Genomic DNA, 18,303 nt, shown 5'->3' with positions numbered 1-18,303 from the left:
TAAGCTTATAATAAACTCTTCTTATAGGTGTGCATAAATTAGCATCTAAGCATTTCAACTGACAATTGAGAATGCCAAGTAACACAATGATCATCACTGAAGTTCAGTTTTCCTGTAGAGGCTCAAAGGGTTATTTTTAGTGTTATTGTTATTATTTTTAATGTGAGAATTTAAAACAAGTAATCCCCAAGATTTCATGTGTARRTATCAGGCAACGTAATTCAACAACTTGTTAAGAAAACAAGGAAGATCTYTTTAGTACAAAACTGTGGACAGCAWTTGTTCCTGCAAATGCTTGGCTCAGGGGTAAAACAAGGTCAAAACTGGCTTAAAATCTTGCTATTACACCTTTATGAGCAAAAGAAAACGATGCTTACATCTGATCAGAAATAAGAGGTAAAGATCCCGCTGCCTTGAACCTTGTGCTATGCAGGTGTTAAAASGTACCAACCTAATCTAATAGCACAGCAAATACAAATATCAAAACAGGATAGAATGCAATGGAGTAAATTCTTCCTCAGTATGTCCTAAGATGCCACTGCAGTTAATCCACAAGCACAGAGTGAATATCGAGTCCTCAATTTTTTAAAGTACACTCAGGAGGCAGAATAGAGATGGATTACAATTCTTCTCTTACTTCCTACACATGCCTAAACTTAGCATATTTATCCTATTGCAAAAAAATACAGTCACTGCAGTTCAATACTGTTCTTCAGGGCAAAGCAACAAAGCAGCTCCATGCATTTTCAGCAGCAATGATTCCTGCTGTGGCTTAAGAAACAAATATAGCAAAGAAAGTATAAATTTAGACTTACCAGGGAGCACCATATATTCGGAATCCTTTAACTGTTACCTCTGAATCTTGCAAGTAAATACTATTTGTCAGGAGTGACTGAACATTGTCAAAGTCCTCTGGTTTCAATTTGGACACAGAGGGAAAGCGGTAGTAATCTTGTTTAACAAGGTCTGCCATGAATTCCTTATCAAATGTCAGTTCATGATTCCCAGCAATCACTATTTTATATTCATATGGCAGGTTTCCTGAAATAACAAAAAAGAGGACTTAATTAGCACATTTTCCTCCCACACCAGCACTGCCGGCACAATAAGTAGACAGCTAGCAGTGACAGAATGAAATACCCAAGATCTGTGTGCATCTCCATGTCGAGCAGAAGTTATTAATGCTGTTTCTCTTCCACTGAATGAAACTGTGTTAAAATGTAAGTAATGCCACACAAGAAACGCCGTAAGAAAAAGCGTGTACTGCAGAATGAAACAAAAGAAGCTGCTAGGTACTGAACTAGATCCTAAGGTGGTGCTCCCTTGCTTTCAATTGATTTACACTGATTTATGCTGGCCAAAGATGTGACACTGAGTCTGATGCTGGTGCTGTTGCTCAAATTATGCAGTTATTCAGATTAATCCATAGGGAATTCAAGACATCCAAGAAATGACTTTTATTCTCAGACCTAGCTTGTTCTCCAAAGCTCCAGATCACTCACAATGGACTTTATTATTATTTTGTTTATGGTAGTATCTCATTCCTGTAAGAACACACATAGAAGAAACCCAAATAAGTAAGACATACGATAGGAGAAAAGAAATGCAGTTAGCTCATTTATTGGGAGGGTCAGAGAACAGAGCACAGGCTTCATCACCTGAAGTCGGTGCAAGTATTTCTGTTTGAAATGCAGCATAGATCAGGCCCATGGAGCCAGACTGATTTCAGCGTTCAGAAACAGATTTTCAAGCACTTAGTACCAGCAACCAGTGCCAGATTTTCCACATAAACATACTGGGTGCTGAGCTCCCTTAAAAATATGGTCCCATACTGTGGTCTCTTCACAGAAGTTCTTTCACAAAATCTGTCCCAATATGACTTGCCAAAAATCACACACAAGTCTGCCTCAGAGCTGAAATAGGACTTGTATCTCTCCTCTACCACTTTCCCCATAATCTCAATCTTCTAGTCTTATACCGAGTGATTCATTTTAGTGTGTACTCTTAATAATAACTAAAAATATTTTTTCATAACAGTGGTAAACACTTTACAGAAGCATAGATTAAATAAATCACTATATATTCACCTTTCCATACTGCTCATGAGCCTTCTGTTATTTACACAAACCATGAGGACAACAACTGACACTCTGTACATGTTGGTGGTGTTAGCCAGGATGCTCAGAAATACATGTACATGTAAGGTGTTTATCTCGCACTGATTTGGAAATAAGACAACAGCCTTCAGAATGCACCTAGAAATCTGTGGGTAAGACTTTCACTTCTGCATTAGCCAACATGGCCCAAAGGAATGCAGAATTGGATGCCACATATTCTGCAGGAAGACAGTTTTCCTATATCAATACAATTTTGCTCTTTTAAAATTTGTGCTGCAAACTTCAAAAGTGAGKTTTTTTTCTGTTAAAGAGCAAGTTTCAAACTAAAGAAGAAAATATTTACAAGATTACTTTAACTTAACTAGGGGTTATGGGAAACCAGTTAAAACCCTCTGCTTTTCAATATTTATAGTATGAAAATAGCAATTATTCAAGATCTGAATATGAATATTTTCTTTAAAAAATTAGTTAATTTTGTATAAAAAAGCAGGCATCTTCAACAGATTTCTCACGTGAACAAAATGCTGATCATACATATTCATAACTCTCTATGGTGCTGCATTATATTACAAGCTGGAGAAGATGCTACCAGGCATTTATTGTTCCTCTACAGTTTATGTACCACTCCCCGTTTCCCATCTCTGCCACATATTGCTCTGCAATTCATTTTCATTTAAAAAATGGAAGTGGCAGGTGGCTGCCATTCCTGCTCTTTGCGACTCCTGGGCACGAGGTAACATGGCTATTTTCTTCTCTCTCAGGAAACATAAAAAGCACCACTGGTATGAAATTTGGTACACTTGTCACAGCTATCAATCCTCCAAAACAAGCTAGATGTGATTAAATTCTAGGAGAAGTAGGATGCAGAAGTTAAATTCAGGTTTCTGCCAAGTTATCAACATTTGCCAGTTTTAGAAGAGAAAACTTCCCAGTCTTACTGGATAAAAGTCCAGATTTTATTTTCTTCAATTTATTTTGATAAAAGATTTGAGAATCAGCACATTTTGTCAATATAATATCCAATTAAATCTGGAACATTTTGTTTCAAGTCCATATATAGATATTTTTTATCTTGCTAGACACTCTGAAAWAGAAGGCTCACTTTGCAGACACATAGGACATCAGAAGACAAACTAATAATGAGATCAGTGATTACTGGCACATGTAACTTTAGATATTTTATATATACATATATATGAAAATCTCTATGGAAAATTCAATAGGGAAAATACTACAATTTATGTCATGAAAGTCATTAATTTTATTGGGGGCTAAGGAAAGGCTCTGCCTGGTCAGTCTCAGAGATCCAGTAACACACTGGGGAGCATCAGGGACAGTAGAAGGGTATGGTTGTTTCTCAAACGTAATCAGGGAGCTCAGTTCAGCATCCCATCGATGAAACCCAAGGATCAACACCAAAGACAGAAGAATACGTTGGAACACAGCACTGTGGAAAACACCCAGAGGCACCAGAATACGTCAACACCTACCCGTAAGCCATAGCTCTGCTGTACTGCACACTCCTAACGTGCTAGCCAAAGCCTAATCGGTTCTGGCTGCAGATGCATTTGCTGCAGACTCGAGTCCCCTGTTCACGTATGAGACAAGATGTGCCTTGTTCCATATCTGAAAATACTGTCATTATTTATCACAGGATCAGCAGAAAGCTCTGACCTTGCTCCCCTTGCTAGTGATGAGGAATTCTACTCATAAAAATGCAAACACATACCAAAAGCCAAGCCCAAGTAAAAGACAGGAGAAGAGAAGTCTCATCTATTTCTTTCCTTCTCCCTGAGGAAAGACTATATAGCACTAATCACAGTAATAAATTATCTGCAAAAAGATTATTTGTTCCTTACATTCAGGTTTTTCCTTCGTGAAAGGTCTTAGTAGTGAACATTCATTCTCAGTTTATGAAATACTTCAGCATGTTTAATTTCGGCAGCCCTGTCCTTTTTCTATAATCTGCTCCTCTTCTGTGTTTTATATGTAAACATAAGCAGTCTCACTCAGTTTTAGCTTTAGTTTTCATCTTGACCAGACGAATCTCTATGTATTCATAATACCTGTACAGAGAGAGCCACTGCAGCACAGTACAGAGGTTGAAAAGCCTCATCTTTCTACACTAAATTTTTGTTAACTACATCTGTTCTTCATTAAACTTCTTTCTAACAAGTAAATTTTCTATCATGTACCAGTAATATTTATTCATTTTAATTTACACCATGAATCCAGTAAACAGAAGAATCTTCTTTAAATATAAGAAGAAAGTTTGATGTGTTTGTAGTGATAAGCACTTCAGAACCTCAAATTACCAACTGCCAAGGTAATAATCCAATTTAATTTAAAGTACTTAACTATTTCCCAAGTGAGTTCAAAAGGCTACAATTACAGCTAGTAAAAACGATCAGAAAAAAAAAGGTATGATTTGGACAAATAAGCTCTGAGTCTGTGAAGTAGACAGACTTATACTGGAATATCTGAAATCTTCAGAAGGAATAGATTTTATATATATAGATAGATATACATACATACACAAACACACATGGATATATGGGGGAAGTTTCTTCTATATATACACATGTACTTTTTTGGCCAAGCTGTTTTTCAACATCTCTCCACAGCAGGAGTGACAAGTGCAGCATGGAGCCGTTGATTAAGAAAATACTGTAACTAGACAAGTCATTCTCTTATGGAAGACAAAATTTCAGTACCAGTTTTGTTCCAAGAAAGAGTATCTTTAGGTAACTATAATTAAACTATAAAAACTAAATGGTTCATATAAATACATTAATTTGGGGTGGGGGGTCTCAAAGACTTCTGTGCTTTCTCCATTCACCAGTTAACTCTCAGGCTACAGTCCCACTTACCAGTCCTTTCATCCCCATGTCCCCCAAGCAAYTGTCCTCAGTCCTGTGCCACTGCCTTTCTTTGCCAACACAAGGCTTTACATTCCCTCAAAGCATTTGATCCCATGAGCCCTCAATTTGTTGAACAATCATTCCTGGTTTAATGGCATGGTTCATGCCTCACACGAGTACATTTTAGTTACACCCAAAGTTCTGTAGAGTTGTCAGACACAAACAGGAGTCTGACCGACCACGAACGTTAACTGCTTAATTTCCTATTAAAATAGGGAAAAAAAAGGAAAAAGAATTTGGGCTATAGTTACCTACAAAGTCCACTGGGGAGGCAGGGGAGTTAGACTAAAGTGACACTAACTGTCTACTTAGTGGTAGAACCCTGTATTTGCATACAAAAATGCTACACAAGTGCTTTTGATACAAAGCTCTGCATATGCATCTGCATACATAAACYGTTCAGGTCACACAACACTCCACGAAATGTTAAGTGTTTTCATGCCCATTTCATTGGGTCACAGACCCTTCGGTCGTATTTTGAGATGGCCCTAAAACTCCTGAACTACAAATCCTAGTCCCTTCAAAATGAGAGAAAATGTGTACAAGACAGAAACCTGTGCAAGTGAATCACTTCTAACTTACAACATATCATACATACGCTTCAAAAGTACAAGACTGGCCACAGATGAAGCATTCGCCTATAACCAGCCATATACAAGTGCAGAGTTAAACACTGGAGGAGCGGATTTCATGTTGTTCCTGTGGACTTCCAGCCACTGCGCTGCGGCAGCACAAGTCACTACAAGCCGTATGGGCACAGTCGTACAAACTGCCGATCAACAGGCGGCAGAACAGGACAACCAAACATCACCAAACAGGACTTATTCTTTTACAGCAGAACTGTAACTCTTCATAGACGCTTCTCTTTGAAAGCCCACTGAAACTTAAGGCAATGATTGCACTATCTTCCATGTATTTACAGTACTCTTATTGCAACACACACAGGCCCCTTTCAGCATTTTAAGAGATGCGAGAGAGTATCTCAAAGACTCTGATTTCTCCGTCTGCAGCATCAAATGAGTTAGACTGTATAAATACAGTAGACGGACTCTAGCTTTTACATGACATGCTGGGCTTCTCACACTGAAATCCAAAACAGGGTAGGAAAAATGCAGGTCTTTTTCTAGAATGAGATTAACTCTGAAAACATTCTGGCAGTTCTAATCAAACAGCCTTCACAAAAAGTCCTCAATGGAAAAGCTAAAACTGAAACCAGACYGAAAGCTTAACACACATGCTTCTACATGTTTTCCCTCTCTCTTTCTGTAGCAACCTAAAGAGCGAAACAATTAACTACAGCAACGTAGGCAAATAATAGACAGAACATGCATAAAAACAGAATAAGCTTCTGAAGAGGTAAAAAGAGCTAAAGTACAAGATCTCTCAAAAACTTGATGAAAAATATTCCACCACCTCTTTTAACTGTCATAGTTCAGATGTCTCTAAGTCCTTCTCCCTCCCCCCGTAAGAAAATTTTGGAGAAGGAAAAATAAAGGCAAAACAATGCATGGGAAACACAGCAAGATGGACAGATGAATGAAAGTTAAACTGTTTTGCCTTTATGCAAAGAAAACATCAGCCCACAGCACAGGGAGAAGCAAAGGCTGAGACCCTTGAATTCCTGCGATAAATCTAACGCTTGTACACTAAAGCTCCCCTTTGTTGAAAACGCTGTTAGACACAACAAAACAGACATGTTACGTAAGTGCACGCTCTGCCTCTGACCTTTCACTCTGTAACCGTCAGGCTTCATTAATTTTCACAGGGCCTGACAGCTCTAGCGTTAATACTCACACTTGCTGATCGAGCCACACAGCAGGTTCAGACTGCTACCTTCTCCTCTGAAACTCATGCATTAGGATTTCTTCCATGCTGGCAATGGAAAACCAAGTCTAAGAAACATTAAACACAAAAAACTACGTTACAATAATGCCAAGGTTGAGCCATAAACCCATGAAAGCAAGGAAGTACCTAGTGAATCCTGCCTTAGCACCTACAACTCAGCTATGTACTGCCAAGGTATTGCAGTATATACAGTCCTCTGCGAATGACCACAGATACTGGAGGTGTTACTTAACCTATACTGTCACTTATGAGCAGATACAGCAGTACCTAATACCAAGCACTTACATTCATTACCTCACCCATAGGTAAACGAAGTGAATTTTGTTCGACCCTAGGCTGTAACGTCGCCACAGTAGATCTCTGAAACAGAGCCATATATACTGCAGAACCTACTTACCAGTGGGTCTGATTTAATGGACACTGTGACGTTTGGTAATAATTCCTTGCTTTTATGCATTTATGTCTCAACCATAACATTATTCTAATGTAACTGTTTGTGATTAATATCCTTTTCCTCTCTGTTAATACAAAAAAGTACCATAATACAAGTGATAACCTTTTGCTTCATTTCATGGTGTTCCATGGCCTCTTCAAAACTATCCTGACATTACACTTTGGTTTTGAATCTCACAAAGTTGATTTGTATTTCATTGGGCTAATGTGATTGAAACTGTTTCTTGAAACTTAGAAGGTTCCACAAAGTTTTATCAATTAATGCATAGCATCTATTTGTTCTGAAACAGGAGCTTTTTTTAGTCTGAATTCAAAAAAAATTTTGATATTTTTGAGATTTTGCAGCTAACACCACTGACAATTTTAGTACAGTGAAGTGACTTTCAGTGAGGTCAAACTGACTTCAAAATTAAAAAACATAAGGAGCACAAATTGCTTGCTAGCCCTTTTACTTCAGGCTTGTAATTATGTAACCCCCAAAACGGGCCTTTTAAGAAAAAAAAATACATAATTACATAAAACCAAAAAAGCTGACAGCTATGAAATTTCCCTTTAAATTTAGCAAATTCTGAAGACAACATCCTTATTGCAAACCACAATAGTCATCTTATTTTTTCTTTTCATTTTAAAAAATGATTCTTGCAGAAATGGTAGTTCCTGTTATTCTTAGGTTTCTTAGAAGCAAAACAATACATAAAGGACTACCATGACAGCTTTGGTGCTGTATGTGCACTTTTAAAGAGCTCCACTTAAGTGAAAGAGCATTCACTTGAGATAATACATACAGAYTTCAGAAAAGAATTGGCTTATCTTTTATCTTATAAAGTTGGAGCATGTTCCTCTGAACAGAATTACCCCATATTTATGCTTACAAATAGGCAAGCACCTAACCCTCTGTACTTTAGGGTCTAATCATATTTAGATATACAGAAATATGTTGTATTTTTGTCGCAACATTTTACAGTTTCTCTTGCAAGCAGGAACATCAAACACGAATACATTAAGACCTAATGCATTAGGGTTGCCAATTTTAACTGATTTCAGCTCAGTGTGGTTTCAAATGGCTCAGCTCTTGAACCCTGAATACCAACACTAAGGATGGAAATATTCTCAGCCTTCACAGTGCCAGCGGAGTTAAGCAGAAATGCTCTCCTTGAACTTGATTAACAGTAAATTGAAAAGGAACATTTCTGGTTACTATTATATTAGGCTAAAATATAGAATTGAACCCTAATACTGTCTAAATCTAATAAGAAAAAGGCATCTCTATTTCAAAAGTTTCAAAGTATTCTCTATAAATGCATCACAGATCAATTTACATGGTACTTTTGCCAATAAGCAAAACGAAATCACAGGTTCCAATTGGCTTAACTCATATTGGAAAGTGAGAAAGCAAATGCTAGAAAATGCAATTATTGCAAACAAACTCCATTTTCTCCACTCAGGAGGGAATTTCAGGGAACATTTTATTGCCCTCAAATAGTATTTCTAAAGGCATCAATACACAATTCTATTTTCTTTTCAGAGACCCCCTCACACTATATAACCTAATCCTTTATAAGTAAACTCACCAGATTTTGAAATAGTACACTGGTAGTTGATATTACTTGTGCGTGCACATATTGCATCCATTCAAATGATTTTTCTCTTTAAATCTTAAGAATATCACAAAACCAACAGTCACTGTCTGACATAAGCAGTTGCAGACCTACTTCTCATACTTCACCCTTTGTGTCTCTGTAATTTACAGTTCCAATTAAGTCCTTTTTTTCCTAAAAGGAACGAATAAAAGCCATCAAAAAGGGGGTCATCTTGAGAAACAATTATACAGAAAGTAATTAAGCTAATCAAAATTATCACAGACCATGTCTTGGTATTTTCATATACATGCATTTTCACACTGCAAAAGGCCAGTGAATGCTAAGGACTAGGCTTACCAGACAGTAAAATCTTCATCTAAAAGAGAAACAAGTCCAGAAACCAATTTTTTACTAGTTACTGAAAGAAAACTCGCCACAAATCTATGAGAATTTTAAACAGAGCACTCAACTTTAGACTCTACCCCACAAATTTTTCTGCCTTTCTAACAGGGACCTTTACACCAGAAGCAGGATTCCCTTTTCTGTCCATGGAATTAAATAGACCTGTATCAGCTGCCTTCCAACATCTATCAAAATATGAATAAGTAAGAATCAGGAGGCACACACAATTGCCAGAAAGATTCTCTTGTTTCTCTCCTCTCTGAATTTGTTCCAGTTATTTGGTTTCTCATTTTTAAATGTGGAAGCAGAGTCTTTGCTGCTTCCTACCCACAGAGCACTAGGCAAATGCCTCCCTCTCTTGTGCAGCCTAAGTGCAGTCAGGACTTCTGAAAACATCTCCCCAAAATACCTCTTTTTTCCTGCATCCTAGGAAGGTAATCAGAACGTTTTTTCTGAGGAACAAAATATCTCGAAACATAAAAACGAGAAATTGTTATGATAACTGTTTTAATTTTCCTTCTGTGACACAGTATCCTTTGGACAACTTCTCAATTTGTACCCAGAAACCAAATCCTTCCTCTCAAAACTAAGATTCTGGAGTGCACTGTTGGTAAACTACAAGACATAGCAGGGCCCAGGCTTAAYTGATTACCAAACACTAACATATTGTGGATGAATTCCAGTAAAAATAAGGAGAAGTAATAAGCAGTGGTATCAAGAAAAATCACACGTAAAATAAACAGAAAGGAAAAAGAAGAAATAGGGTAAAATATTTTTWAAAAATCTTAAAAGTTCTTAGGAGCACGGACTGCTGTCTAAAAGCAGTACTTCAGTTTTTTAATCACTCTGAAAACATAACTTAGGTGCTAAAGGAATTAGGTGCTTTTGAAATTTTCATCTGTGGTAATTTGTGGTTTTACCTGTAAATGTTTGCAACTTTGATACTGAAAGGTTTTCTTAAACATGTTCTCTGATGGTGATGCTGATGTTGGCTGGAAATTGTTTCTTCCTTTTGTAAGTCACAGGAGGAGATATCTAAAAACCTGAACTAAACTTCTTTTCTTGAGGTAGACCAACATCCATCTGACAGCTCTACTTACTATATTTCAGAATTACCTTCATGGTTCCTTCGAAGATTTTTTTTTTTTTTTTTTTTTAAACAGGGAGGGGGGAAAAAAACCGAGAAAGTACACAAGACCGCAAACAGAAATTACAGTCAATTAAAAATATTCAGGTAGAGGTCTTTGTGAAGCTCCACTATCATTTATCAGGACCTTTTCTGAAGCCAGAGTTTGAATTTATTATTCCAAATAAACATAAACATTCCATTATAGGCTTTCAAGATCAACTTGGATACCAGGAATCTCCTGAGTCTGGTAAGGAAATTCCTTTTAATACCCGAGCCCATAGAGAGGTTTCTTAGCTACTAAAGGAGACAACCAAATCATTCCAGCTGTATCATGTTATTACAAGGAACTGAATTCCTCTTACGCATTTTTTTCCTAGCTATCTCAAGCTGCCTGAGCAGAACAATACGGTGCCCTCAGATATTTTTCTTGTAAGTTCAATCACATATACTAACCCCAGACATCCAAAGGGGGGAAAAAAGCCTACCTCTATGAAAATCTTGAAGCCTAAAGAAAGGTATAAAACCATAATCACTGAAATCAGAGCCAGTGATTCCTGAGCTTGAATCTTGCCTCTGCTACTATTTTTTGCCACTTTATCTCTTCTCCTGGCCTTGGGCAAGCCATTTTAATTATCATATTATTTATATGTTACAGCATCCCAGCATCTCCTGACAAAAAGTTTAACCTAAAGTCTCTTAAAAAGTCAAGGCATGGCTTACTTTCAGTGGGCAATTCTATGTGTGTGGCTAAATATCTCCCAGTTGTCCTTCCAAAGAAGGTGAATGGAAAATATTGTATGTAGTATGAATTGCATCCTGCAGCATAAATAGTTCATATACTTCATTTGTGACAGATTTCAGGTGAAACTCGTATCTTTAATATCCTCGCTACTGTAAGTATACAGGCCCTCTGCCACAGCTGTCTTTCTTTCTTTTTAAAATAAGGATAATAGTAAGCACCTCACCTAGTAAGGTAAATAAACAACTCAGAAGAAAGTTCAAGGGGTATGTGTGATTATATACACATACTTGAACTTACAGTAATATTTTCATGAGGTGCTGCAAAATCCATATGATGCAGCACCTGTTTCTTTTTATGTACAGAAATACAGCAAAGATTCCGGTGCATAATTAAATATTTCTTTGTAATTACAAGTGTCATCCATAAACTGTTGACGTATGCAACGTTTGGAATTGTTCACCTTCTGTGCTTTCTTCAAAGTTGAGGTCTCTGTTGAATTCCTCACTTTAGCCATCATTTCTAGGCTAAAGAAAGCAAAAGCTCCCACAAAAAGATAGGATTTGCAGACCTTCAGTTTTGCAGAATAAAGAGACGACTATAGTTAATCAGAGCAGGTCATTAAGACAAAGCTCTAACAGAACAGCTACTGCAGTCACTTACAAAGAGGTAACAATTTATTCCATATTTATATTCCGTTCTGCTACGGTTTTGCCCTTTCGCCTCCAAGGCGAGCCTCGCTGTTGTTACAGCTGGCTTCGCGGAAGCATTTGTTTGCGAAYGGCTATATTGCTTCCACTCTGACTGTACACCGTCCCCTCTAGGAACTCAGACAAACGCCGCAGCTCGCTGCAAGTCGTGCAGCCCCAGCTGCCAGTCACCAGAGCAGCGGCTCTGCCCCTGCGCTCCCGGCACAGGGCAGGCCGGGCGGCTCGCCCAGCACCCTGCCTTCTGAGCCATCCCCTTCTCCATCCCCTCCTCCCTTTCCAAACTCTACTTAATAACACAGTACTATAATTTACAATCAGGAGACTACAAATGGGGAATGGTTTTCCCTACAGCCTTACCGACCCGTGCTATTCCAGGAATTGCTTTGCCAGTGGTTATGAAGGGATGTCAGCCTGGTAATTTTTCTCTTAGGACTGCAAGTATTAGTAGTGCTAAGATCACCGACCACCAAAGCTTCTGCTAGGTACACAAGATAGCAGAGGGAACGAAGCCCCTTCCCCACAGTCTTCAGGGGAAATCTCCAACCATCCTTCATGTACAGACCTTCATGGGTGTCTTGAAACCTTCCTGCTCATCTCGCAGCAGTGAATGCAAATACAAAATGCTGCTTAGAGACTGAGATATTTGAGAGTAACGTATGAGACCAGCTCAGATTAACATAAGCATGGCTAACTTTTGCATTCATGCCCATGTTTTAAATTAAAATTCGCTATGCTTCTGTGGCTGGTTACACTGAAGAAAGTGCAGAGAGTTCCTGAGCTCTCATTTGTTAATTTTATTAACTTGGGAAGAAATTAAACTCTAGAAAAAGCAGGTGAATCTCCACTTGACTACTTCACACGCCTGTGCTGTCTCATTCGTCTCTCTCTTCTTTGTAGCCTCTGTCCCTCTGCCAGTTTGATGTTGTTTTGTTCTCTTCGAGGTTGGCTTTGTATCTCCTTGCCTCTCTCCTGACAGCGCCATCCCCTGTTGTGCAGCTTTCTTCCTTCTTTGCTAAAAGCACCATCAACGGTACGCGAGGCTTTAGGAGCCGTCACCTCACAGCCGGCATGCAGAGCGAGGGGAGAGGGACGAGCTGCGCAGCCCAGGACAGCATCCTCCGAGCACTGCAGTGACCCGCGCCTCCGAGCGATGTTAAGCCCTGCGAAATGCAGTTCCCGAAGCGGCGGCAGGCACACGGGCCTGCCGGCGCTCAGGCCAATGCAGGCACCAGCGCGGCTCAACGCGACGCCGCGGCACGGCGCTTCCTCCGCCGTTACACCAGCCCAACTGGGAGAAGCTGCCTGCGGCTCCTTCCGGGCAAGTAACGCTGTTTAAACTACTGTGCTCAGAATGACAACACAGGACAAGAAAACGGAAATTCAGAAGTTAAGCTTGGGGAGAAGGAACGTTTTCTCCTGCCCAGCAGCACCAGATTGCCCGTAAATACGATGCCCGGCCTCCACAATCAATATGCTCCCTAAATAGGGTCAACGGAGATTTCCAGTTCCTCTGCTGGGGGGAGAGAGGGCAGGGAGCGGGTGGAGAAAGAGGCAGAGGCTTCCCTCTGGCTGCCCCTCAGCACCAAGGCTCGCTCCCTCCTGATGCGGTACGCTCAGAAAACTCTGAGCTCCAGCCCACTGAAACAAGAGGGCTCACGAACGAGCTGCGCAGGCGGGTCACAGCCAGTGGAAAGCAACAATCTACTCTTCTTTAATTAAAAAAAAAAAAAAAAAAAAAAGTTATCAATTCTTGGAACGCTTATTAGCCCCCTCTTACAGGTAATCACTCTAAGATAAAGGTCTGCCAGTCTTGCATTAACACAAACTGCTGCACGTTGCTTTTCTGCAGCGTAGTAATGTCCACAATACTGTGAATAAATGCTAACATCTGAGTTTTAAGCCTGATTCAACCCCTCTCATTTAACATTTCTAGCAGATTGTCACTCTCAGTGGTTGTTTAGCCATGAAAAAAATCATTTTATACAAACCAAAAATGCAAGATTACCTTAAACTGAGCTACAAAAATGTTATTTCACACATTTCTCCACACGCAAAACCAAAAAGAGCAGAGGGTGGGGTGGGGGGAGAGCGAGTGCAAAACCCTCACATCATTCCTGCTCTCTGCTAGGTTCTGTACTTGTATACAATATAAAATAACAGTGGTGATTTAAAAAAAAAAAAAAAAAAAGCTGTAATAGACAGGACACTGCCAACCAGCTTTAAATTGAATTACACAGCCTGCTAATCTTTACGATGAGATAAAATTTCTTTGAACACTACACATTATACTAAAATCTGCAGTGCTCTCTCCCCCTCAGCCCAGCCTCTCTCTGCTCAAGGCAACTCCTCCAGCCCTGCAACCATTGTCCTTCCTAAGCAGGAATGCGATACTTTACCAACTGCAAGACCCTTTCAAAAATCAGATGTTTTTTATACAGTGTGTGATGTGAAAAAATTGAGAGAGAGATATTTTATACTCTGTATTTTTGATGCAACATTTAATTTTTAAGTGACAAATGGATGGTGTACAAAGAATACACACTTTGACTGCTTTCCGTTGAAATCATTCTCATATTAGGATACAAAGCCGCAGCAAAGCAATGCTTTGTGGAAGAATCTGATGACAATGTCTATAAAACTTTGTTTGGGTAGTGTAAGTTGTTTCATGCCTAGTCCATGCAATGATCATAAATCTTTGTTATATTTTAAAGGAGATTTGCTGGAAAAAGGGGAGCRAAAGGAAGAATTATTTTGGTTATTTTATACTTTTGTTTTGGTTATGGTTCTCTATCTGAAACCTGATCACACCTCCTTTTAAGCCAACAGTAGTACAGGGAAGCAGATCCAAGAAACGACAGTGTAATTATTGTGATTAAAAGTCCTGTCCAATAATTGTGCAATACTTTCCAGTACTCACTGGCTCTCTTTTTGCATTGAAAATTACCAAATATGTTGCACTTAAACATACAAAGAAACTACTCAGTTTGGAATATTATTCTTTTTGAAAGCAAATTTAACCTGAGCCAAGTGTTCTAATGACCTTCAAATACCACTTTAAGTTTTAGTTTGATTGATCATGGCAAGATGTATAGAGAATATTACACTGTATTTCTAGCAAGTTATAGTGACTACAATGTATGAAACAAGCGCATAGTTTCTCTGCATTCCATCAACAGATAGAAAAAATAGTTTCATCTGAAATTTCTTTATGAAAAGTTACTGGGAAAACCAAAAACAAAACCAAGAAACAACTGATCAGACATGAATAAACTTAAACTGCTCCTCACACAGAAATTCCACTTAAGTGAACAGAAATTTTGCATTTTAAAAAATAGCGCATCTAGAAAGTAATTTATTCTATTTTACCTTCACAGCTTTAGGTGGGCTGTTTTGCACAAGTATGTAGTAAATAACTGACCCCACTAAAAGATAAATATAAAAAAGCAATCATGAATAAGCAGAGCACAAAAGTAGAATTTTGCACTATTTTGTATTTTGTTCTTTCATTTTCACATTTCTCTGTGGATTGGTATATCAGAGTAAATGTTATTCATTCTTCTTTTTACAGGAAAATGCACGTGGTTGTATTCTCCCACAACTCCAAAAATACAGTAAAAACATAACACTCATATTACTTTTGTATTCCTCTGAGAAGAAAAAATTTAAAAGTAGTATCACTACGCCTAAAAACTGTTTATGAAAAAAAAAGCTGAACATTGATGGATTCCACCACATACATGTTTTTTTTTTTTTTTTTAATAAAGAAATTGCACTGACATATTTCATGCTCGTAAAAGTCAGCATCTATTCGCAATTAGAATTAATAAGCAGGCAGGCACAATAAAACTGTCTTACAGGCTTGCCACTGCACCTGAAAGTCTCAATTATTCCCCAGTTCTGAACAGCTCTGAAGCAAGCAGCCAGCAAGGTTTGGGCCCTGCAAATCGCTTGCAACTCCTAAGGGTTTCAGCAGCATCACAGAATGCCAACACCAACAGAAGAGTCAAATGTCTTAGGCAGCACCAGTTTCAGCTCTCGTTAAAACAAGTGTATCTGTCCCCATGGCTGAAGCCCAGGGCAGCTCCCCACCGAAACCGCGGCTATTTGCAAAATTAGACTAAGAGGTTTTTCAGGAAGTTGCTTCCCTCTCTCTCAGAACAGCTGTGCAAAACTCATACACGCTTACAGGATTAAAGTCACATCAACATTTTCTTTCACTTTCAACGAATGCAAATTTTTTTCAAGAGTTAAGAGTTTTGCTCATCAAAACGGTATTTTATGTTTAGTCACTTAATTATTCATTCCAGCTATAACAAGTGGAGCAATATAGGGTTCAAAATATGCTCCAGATGGTAAGAACAGAAATCAGAAATAAATCAATTTATTAAAAATAGGAACAGATTTGTTTTTATTGCTATAATTTTACTTTAAAATACTCAGAAGCTTCCTTTTGGTTCTAAATTAATTCAGAATACTTTGAGCTAATGTTCCTCTGAATGTGGAATACTTCAGAGCTTGCTGGCTTGTTTTTATAAAGAAGTTTCATGTCAGATGCTAAAATAATTCGCATTAGAAACACATTTTTAAGGAACAAAAGGAATAACAAGTTCTGAAGGACAAACAGTTGGACACAACGAAATTACTTTCAACGGACATAAGCAAAAGGAACACGCTCATAGACAAAACCCTAAATACAATATTCCTGGATAAGAGACTGTGCCTAAGTAAGATTTGAGAAATGTCAATTTTTCTGTGAGGAAAACAAATAAACACGACTTAGGAGAAGACGTCATTAACCTAGAGAAAAAAAGATGTATCAGAAGATAAAACAACTGAGCCAGACCAGATCCACAAAGAATAAAAGAGGAAGGTGACCTCGATTTTTTAAACAATGATAAGAAAAGAGCCTCATCTTTACTGTTTTGCTACAGTTTTTTTTTTCAGATTATATTATCTTCAAGATCAAACACTATTCTTGCAGGTGTCTTAGAGTTTTGGATATAATTTCAAGTTTTAACATGAGCTAATACAGACGGCCAAGTGCAGACTACATAGAACAAACTGGCTGTCCATACCTCTTAGAGCAACGCAACATTTTCAGTGCTCTTCCCATTTTGTCATCTAGGCCTTGTTACAGTCAGCTATTCCAATACCAAACAGCTATTTTCAAAAACATCCCGCATGAACAAGACCTGCTGAAACATCAGTGCTACCAACACAAAAATAACAGAACTGATGATACATTTCTGAGGACTGCAGCCATACATGCAGGGTGTAACAAGACAACTGCCACACTGAAAGAGTTTAATCATTCTTTTCTTCTTATTTTAAGGATCATAGTGGAGGAACTACAACACAGAAGAAAGTCAAAATTTTATTTTAGATATATCAACACCATTCCTGCTAAAGGCAAGGGTATATAACAAGTAAAGAGAAATCTGTGCCCATCCAAAACCATATGTATTCAATTACTGGACTATTCACAAGGTTACTCATTATTACCCCACAGAAATATAGCAATAACAGGATAAAATCTAAAAGAAACATGCATTCAGAACAAAAGCAAGACATGAAGAAAGCACAAAAGAATGATGGTGCCAAATCCCCAAACAACTCAAAAAAAAAAGAAGAAAAAAAAAAAGAGCTCAGCTCTGCCGCTGTAAACTGACAGTGCTTTCACCTGTTGGATTTATCCACATYGATCACAGGAGAATTTTGCCTAGTTTGTCCAGCATATTACAAACTTACATTACAAATTCTGCATGAATAAGGAAAAAAAAAATCAAAGAAGTAAGGCCATAAGTAAGAGAGAACCATTATACCAAAAAAAAATTTTTAGAAAATAAGATTGGCCTTTTGATAAAAACGACTGAGAGAGATGCAAATCGTTCACATATACCAAACATATCATTCCTCAGACAGATACATCTGACTGAATTTATCTTTGCTTTTCCTTCAATTCTTTGAGGTCACTTCCCATCACACAGAAAGGAAATACTATATTATGAAGACAGAGCTATCTATAATTAGATAATCCTCTATTTAATTCCCGTATATGACTGAGTAAGAATGGACGGCAAAAATAGGAACAGTGATAACATGTTGAGCACATTCAATAAAAAACATATTGGGCAATGTCTTAATTCTTCTTCAGTACATAATGCTGTGTTTACTGTTAGGTCAGTTAAGTTACTATAAGAGATTTTTAATGAAAACAATTATAAATTTAAAATAACTGTGTTTAAAGCATTTAACAGTCACTAAGGTCAAGTGATTACAGCGGTTACAAGACCCAAGGGACATGTTCACACCAAAACAAAGTGAATAAATTACCTCAGCCAGCGTATGTAATCACTAAGTGACCACAGAGGTTATTCAGTGTATGAGCCTAGATGACTTTCATGCAA

The 18,303-nt window shown here is 38.1% G+C and overlaps 1 protein-coding gene across 1 annotated transcript in view; it reads right to left on the bottom strand.

Annotated features, from left to right (window-relative positions):
- MPPED2 (metallophosphoesterase domain containing 2) overlaps positions 1-18,303 on the bottom strand; it is a 102,180-nt gene that overhangs the window by 45,895 nt on the left and 37,982 nt on the right. The window contains exon 3 of the mRNA XM_085300982.1: positions 816-1,041. Coding sequence (XP_085157108.1) covers positions 816-1,041 — 226 coding nt within the window. The remainder of the gene's footprint in view (positions 1-815; positions 1,042-18,303) is intronic.

This window comes from Rhea americana, unplaced genomic scaffold (genome assembly GCF_003343005.1).
Source record: "Rhea americana isolate MKP2758 unplaced genomic scaffold, rheAme1 scaffold_17, whole genome shotgun sequence".
Lineage (NCBI taxonomy): Eukaryota > Metazoa > Chordata > Aves > Rheiformes > Rheidae > Rhea > Rhea americana.
The sequence above is the reverse complement of the archived record's forward strand: the minus strand, read 5'-3'. Positions and strand labels throughout refer to the sequence as shown.